At 20.8% G+C, this 7,226-nt stretch overlaps 1 protein-coding gene across 5 annotated transcripts; it reads left to right on the top strand.

Moving 5' to 3' along the window:
* Positions 1-317: 317 nt before the first annotated feature.
* On the top strand, positions 318-6,764 carry LOC102679456 (nuclear distribution protein nudE-like 1-A). 5 transcript variants are annotated; one of them, XR_004150650.1, is made up of 10 exons: positions 318-908; positions 1,028-1,104; positions 1,502-1,686; positions 1,837-2,127; positions 2,212-2,348; positions 2,427-2,612; positions 3,175-3,302; positions 3,626-3,799; positions 3,979-4,049; positions 6,398-6,567. XR_004150650.1 is itself a non-coding variant. In XM_006616623.2 (8 exons), exons 2-8 carry the CDS (start codon positions 1,601-1,603, stop codon positions 6,453-6,455), a joined length of 957 nt encoding a protein of 318 aa, XP_006616686.1. In that variant the 5' UTR covers positions 318-1,104; positions 1,502-1,600; the 3' UTR covers positions 6,456-6,764. The 5 variants fall into 5 exon arrangements, 2 of the variants coding, with proteins under 2 accessions (XP_006616686.1, XP_031366772.1); XR_004150649.1 differs by having other exon boundaries at positions 986-1,104; XR_421924.2 differs by having other exon boundaries at positions 318-1,104.
* Positions 6,765-7,226: the final 462 nt, after the last annotated feature.

The raw sequence follows: 7,226 nt of genomic DNA, 5'->3' as shown, positions 1-7,226 counted from the left end.
TATATATATAATATTATGTCTATTATTATGTAATAATACAAATATGTATATAAAATCTTATGCCTATTATAAAAAATATGTATATAATAAATAAATATACTAAAATATAGAAGGTGTATGCAAAAATATGTAAAAATATACAAATTTTTTTACAAAATTCAATTCTTTATATAAGATTTTTTTTAATATAATATTAATATAACTTATCGATATATCGAATAAATTTTTATTTATATAATGATAACATAAAATTTTATTCGTTATATTCATTATTGAATATGTCAATAAAAAAAATAAAAAATTTTTGAACGAATCTTTGAACTATTTTATTAAATAATTAAAATTATTATATAAAATATTAACTATTTCTTGAATACCAAATTTTTTTTTAATCATTCTTAAAGAAGTATTTTAATAAATAAATCTACATTCTTTGCGCATTTTAATGTATTGTCCAATGAGAAGCAAAAGAATAATGCATTACATTCCATTTTGTTTCGTTCTGCCACCATATCGAATGCATTCGTAACCGGTTAGCTTTTGCGAACGCCACCTTACTACGCTGTAGAATTGTGAACGAACCAGCATTGATTCTATTTATATCTGCCATTTTACAATCGGTAAACTCGACTGCATCTTTTCATTCAAAAATCTAATTTCCGGAAACAAATTTAATTGGATGTAAATCCATCGTGGGACAGTGTCCCTTAATGATAGACTGTCAACCGGTTTTAAATAATTTTGGTATAATCTGTCCACGTCCACAATCAACGACGAGAAGCTATAACAAGAAAGAGATAAATTTTTTTTCTACCTTACCATCTCGACTAGTGAGTCATAATTACACGGTAATGACATTTGTGTCACACGCGGTACACTACATTTCACCTGCTAAGCGTTTTCTCAAGGTCTCTATATTTATATGCATTTTGAAACAATTTTATTTAATGCGTCTACACATCATTAATGGTTGTGTATTATACAGCATTTTTTAGATAATATTTTAAACATTATTATTTTAACTCGGTTCAATTGGTGGACAGTTTTATTTACACTGGACCATTTTTACTCATCTACTAGCCTTGTCCTTTCTTAAAGATACATGTAAGTGTTCTTCTACGGCTGCGATTTTTATGCGTCAACTTCAATTTTGTACTATACATAACATAATTCATACTTAATTTTTTAATATTCTTTTTTCATTATTTTGTAATTTAAATATTCTTTCTGAAATAATTTTCTATTGCGTGATTGTTAGCGATTCGTTATTAGTAGGTTAGATTGACATCGCATTTGTCGTATATAGATGCGTAGGTATGTACCGTAATATAATTTTTTTTCTTGAACAAACAAAACTTTCACCATGATTATCATTATATTATGCATATTAATGAAAGATTTAATATATTTTAATTTTATTTGATAAGATTTTTATTTCATTAAATTGATTTTTAATTGCTTTAAATTCGCATCTATGTAAATAAATTTATTTTATTTGCAGAATGCCATTGTATCATTAATGAAATAGAATAATTTTGAGTTATATTTAATTTTTAAAACGATTTTTTAAAATATTGAACAAAATTAAAATATTGCCAAAATGATGGACATTGATCCTCCACAATTTGTGTCCAAAGATGATGAAATTCAATATTGGATGGAACTTGCTCATCAAATACATAGAAGGTGAATTATTTTACATTTTTAAATAAAAATAATGTATTATCATATATTTATTCAAAGCTGTATATTAACATTATATATAAATTATAATGATCAAATAATATTTATTTATAAAATTTTATTTATAAAATAAATATTATTGTAATATTATAGGAAAGAGGATATAGAAAGAGAATTGGAAGAATTTCAAGAAAATTCACAATTGTTAGAGAAAGAACTTGAAGCATCATTAGAACAAGCAGAAAAAACTAACAGAGAATTACGACAACGAAATACAAGACTAGCTACTGAAGTTGAACAATTAAGAACAAGATTAGATCAACAAACAACAGATTGTGCAATGTTTCAAGGAAAAGCTCAGGACTTACAAACACAACATGATCATTTATTAAAATACATAAGAGAATTAGAACAAAAGAATGATGACTTAGAAAGAGCTCATAGGTGATATATATTCATGCAGCTATATATTATAGTAAATATGAAATATTTAATATAATATTTTTTTTATCAATTTTAATTTTGCAGAATAAATAGGGTAACAGAAGAGGAAATAGAAGCTAAACTTAATTCTGCTATTGAAAAAAATGCTTTATTAGAATCAGAACTTGATGAAAAAGAAGCTTTAAAAGTTATAGTACAAAGACTAATGGATGAAATAAGAGGTTAAACAATTCATTGACTATAAAATAAATTTTATATAATCATTAAATAAATTTTTTCTAATATTTAATTTATTACAGATTTAAAACAGGAAATTCAAGTACAAGAAAGGCACCAACCAGATAATGATAAATCAGCTGACAGAGTTCGGAACCATGTTGATAGTAATAAACTTCAAGTTGAATTGGAAGCACACATATCGCCTAGTAGTCCAATAGTACCACAATCTATAGCTCCAAATAATACAACAACTTCACCATTAAAAAGTAAGATTCATAATACTCTTCGTAAAACTAAGCGCATGTTTTGCTTTGGGCCTAAAAGATGATCTTTATCATTAATAAAGATAATGCTCAGCAAAAAAAATACTTGTATCTAACAAATCAAAAATTGTTATGAATAACAAACAAAAAAAATGATGAAATTAATTCATTTTTTAATGTATATAATATATATTTTTTGTATATTACTTGAAATTTTTTTTATGATAACAAGTTTGCTTATTTATCAGTGCTTAAGGATGATTGAATCTAATTTGTGCTTGATTAACATATTTTTAATTAATTCAACATGCGTTTTAATTAATTTTATCTTTCTGTATATACATAAGATATTGTTATTAATGAAATAAAAATTATTTTAACAAACCTGTTCTTTATTTTAGTTTCTAAATATTATACTTTCTACTGACAAGAAAAAATTTTTTTTTATTTTTTTTTTTAATATTATTGTACATAGTTTTATTAATTTAGTATTTTTTATGAATTTAATACTTTTATTATTATATTGTATTATTTGTAATTTACATATTTTTCTATTTACAAATAGTTGGAAACAAAGTTGTAGGAGGTGTAACTGGAAACAACAATAACAATAATAATGTGAATCCACCACTGACACCATGCACAAGAATACTAGCAATGAATATGATTGGTGATCTTATGAGGAAAGTTGGTGTAAGTATAATCATTATTTTATACACACACACACACACACACACACACTCTCTCTAGTATTTCTGTTTTAAAAGCACTTGATATACAAAAGTAGCTTAAAGCATGGCTTGTTTGAATTTTAAATGTATTTAGTTGCTATACATATATTTTAGTTTTCCATTGCAATTAATTTATAAAATTTATTTTTCTTTTATTTTTTTTCTAAGCAAGAAATTTTATATAAAATATTTTTATCAAAATAATTCAGTTCAATTTATATAAAATGCTTTGATAATATAGTGATTAAAGACATCTGTAGTATGATGTAGCTGGTATTTTGGTAGCTTGACAGATGGGTCTGCATGGAGTGCAGAAGGGTAAAGTGCACTTGTCTGGGTGAGAAAAATACAATTTCCACTACACCTACTGATTTACCATCCATCCAGGTTCATACATCTCCTCATTGTATATGGCAACAACCTAGATCAACCAAGTGCTGATCAAGTTTTTGTGTACAGGTCTTTATTTGATTTCTTTTGCTTTATACTGCATTTTCTTCTGTACACATCACGATTTTTACTACCTGCTTTAAATTATTATACATGTAGATGGTATCATCAGTTCTAAAGATTTGTCTTAAAATATTCTTAAAAATAATAATAATATTTTAATTAACAACAAATATTTCATTATATAGGCATTGGAGAATAAATTAAACACATGTCAAAATCCATCTCGAGAGGATCAAGCTGTCCGTGATCTTTACAGGTAACATTAGAACAATATTATAATCATAAAAAATTGTATCATTGTGCATTGTCTGTATTTGTAGCAAAAAAAATATCATGTATCAAAATTGAAAATGAATTAAAAAAAATTAATGAATTTTTTCTAATGAATATTCTATTTAATAAAATAAATGAATTAAATTAATTTCATAATATCATAATATCATAATAATTCATAATATATTATTGATAATATCATTTAAAGTGATACATGATAGTCAATAAATTACTTGTACTTATTAGTTTTATGTTTATTTTTACTTATGTAATATTTTTTGAATGTTCTATCAATTTATAAATAATGAAAGCTTTTTATGATCCCAGTCTTTAGCTTTTACTAAAATATTCAAAATATTTAAAACAACTGCATTATAATTTTTTATAATAACTCATCTTATTGTTTGCGTTACTAATTAAAACGAAGTATTTTGTTATTTTATGCAAATTTTTATTGTTAATAATATTTTCAATTAATAATATCATATCACAAAATGATAAAAAATAAGATAAATTTTAGAGATTTTTTATATTATAAATATTAATTTTATTTTCTCATATTTAATAATTCTTCTTTAATTGATTTATATGAACTTCATTCATATAATATATCTATTATATATTAATTTAAATGTATACTTAATATAACAGATTTACAAATAACATATTTGTGATTCAAAGAGTACAATACATCATTTTTATTGAATCTACTAAGATCTTAATAATCAGACTTCAAAAAAAAAAAATTTTAAATAACTTCAGCAATAAATTTAAATATTTTGTAACATAATTAAATTAATTCATTTGTATGTCTGAAAAAATATTTCTTTATAAAAATTAATAAAGACTTTTTATGATTATTAAGATTTTTAATATGCCAGATTAATATTTGTTTTAAATAATTCTATTTAAGTATTAAATATATATAAAATAAAAATTCATTAAATTAATTGTTATTAGTATGATATATAAGACAAATAGATATCAAATTATATTGATTTATGTCATAGATATATCATAAATAATTTTTAGACATAGAATTAAAGATTTTTGATTTAATTGCATTGCAATTATTAATTTGACTATAGTTCAATTTTAAAAAATAAAATGAATAAAAAAGTCTTAAGTAAAGAGAATTTTCCAATTTATATTTTTTATATGTTATGAAATAAATATAATTTAAGAATTTTTCATATTATTAAAAAAAAATTCGTTTAAAAATTGTATTTTGCCAAGTTATAAAAATAATTATAACTTTTGTGAAAAGTTGCTAGATTTCAATAGAAATAATAAATTTTATATATTATGAATTAGAAACAAATTAAGAAATTTATATTTTATATCTTATATGTTCTTGTATATAACAATTGTATATATTTACTAAAAGTGAAAAGTAAATTTGTGCAATAAAATAAAATATTTTTATTGAATTATGATATCAGCAATGCAAAGTGCTTAATATAAATTATATATATAATAATTAATTTTGCTATTTCTATTTTTATTATTAATAAAAGAATTATTATTTCATAAAAACAATATGAAATAGAATTATTAACAATGAAATTGTATAATTTATAAGACATTTATGATTCAACTTAAAAATATTTTAATGTAAAAATCAAAATAATATTTTTTGAGAATTATATTTTTAATTTGATATTATTATTATTTTTTTTATAATTAGAAAATTAATTAACAATTTTTTTTCTAAAACATTTAATATTTTCGCATAATGCATTGTTAATTTATATATATATATATATATATATATATATAAAATATGTTTTTATGCATGATTTTTATGTGTCATTTTCTTTTTGTTAATCATATCCATAAATTGTATACAATAAAATTATCTAGTATATTGTATTAAACTACTTGAATAATTAAATTTGCATAGCATAAAATTGTTATTCATTATTGTGTTCAAATTATAAATTAATATAAAATATTTAATATAAATAGAGTTCTAAGACTTATCTTAAAAAAAGCAAATATTAAATTATAATATATTCAAGATATTTTTCATATGCATGTTATACAATTCATGCATATTGCATAAAAAAAGCATTTCTCAATCACTTACTATGTTTTTATTGTTATAATAATCTATATATAATTTAATTTATTAAATAAATTTATTAATTATTATTTAAAAGTATATACAATATAATCAATTTGATATGAAATAATATAATAAGTATTATTTTAAAAAATATTTTTAGAATACGATTGAGAAACGCTGATCTATGTGTATAAATATATGTTTTATAAATTATTTTTGTAATGGGAAATGGTAACAAAACAATATTAAATTTTTTTAATTAGGACTAGACGCCAAGTTCGAGGTTTTGCCTCTGGCAACTGCAACCACATTCGATTATAAACAACGGATAATATTCCAACAAAAAATTTTGTGCATTATATTTGTAAGGCTATACATGTTATTTAACCAAAAAAATCTCATTTGCTAATTTATTATAAATCTGTATGAAAAAAAATATCATTTTAATCAATTTATTTATTATTATTATTCTTCATTTAATTATTTAATTTTTTTCATCAAGTTTGTGATTTTTGAACATTTTTCTACAATTTAAAAATATATCTGGCAATATTTTATGGAAGAAATTTGTAAATAAACATTCGAAATTGTAAGTATTAATATTGCGATTTAATAAATGATTTAATAAAATTAATATTGTGATAAAAAATAATTTTAGATAAGTGTTATAATTATGTTGTATAATAGATAATATTTAAAAATGATATAAAACAATATTTAAATGAAAATCAATACTAGTTTTTTTTTAGATAACATTTTATAACTATTTATTTTTATGTAACTTTTTACATTGATTTATTTAAGAATTACTCAATTTTTATAAATATTATAAAATTTTAAAATATCTTATAAATTGAAACTGAATGTTTTTATATTAATCAATTAATTTGATAATTGTAATTTTTTGAAAATAATTTTCTTATTGAAAAAAAGAAAAATTTATACAATATTTTATTTGAAAAATAACAAGTAACTGATTTTCATTTGATTGTCATTTCTTAGAAAGGCGATTTGTGACCTTCTATTTTGAATATATAATTTTAATATAATTCATGAATGCATGAAAATTTCAACATTAGAAATATTTAGAAA

The sequence above is a fragment of the Apis dorsata genome, unplaced genomic scaffold, assembly GCF_000469605.1.
Source record: "Apis dorsata unplaced genomic scaffold, Apis dorsata 1.3 scaffold_269, whole genome shotgun sequence".
Lineage (NCBI taxonomy): Eukaryota > Metazoa > Arthropoda > Insecta > Hymenoptera > Apidae > Apis > Apis dorsata.
Note: the sequence above shows the minus strand (reverse complement) of the source record. Positions and strands in the feature narration are given on the sequence as shown.

Excerpts from the sequence above, each read along its gene's own strand:
- LOC102679456 (XM_006616623.2), top strand. The coding sequence starts at position 1,601 with ATGATGGACATTGATCCTCCACAATTTGTGTCCAAAGATGATGAAATT. Across the intron at positions 1,687-1,836 it reads GCTCATCAAATACATAGAAG|GAAAGAGGATATAGAAAGAG; the intron begins GTGAATTATTTT and ends GTAATATTATAG. Across the intron at positions 3,303-3,978 it reads ATCTTATGAGGAAAGTTGGT|GCATTGGAGAATAAATTAAA; the intron begins GTAAGTATAATC and ends TTCATTATATAG.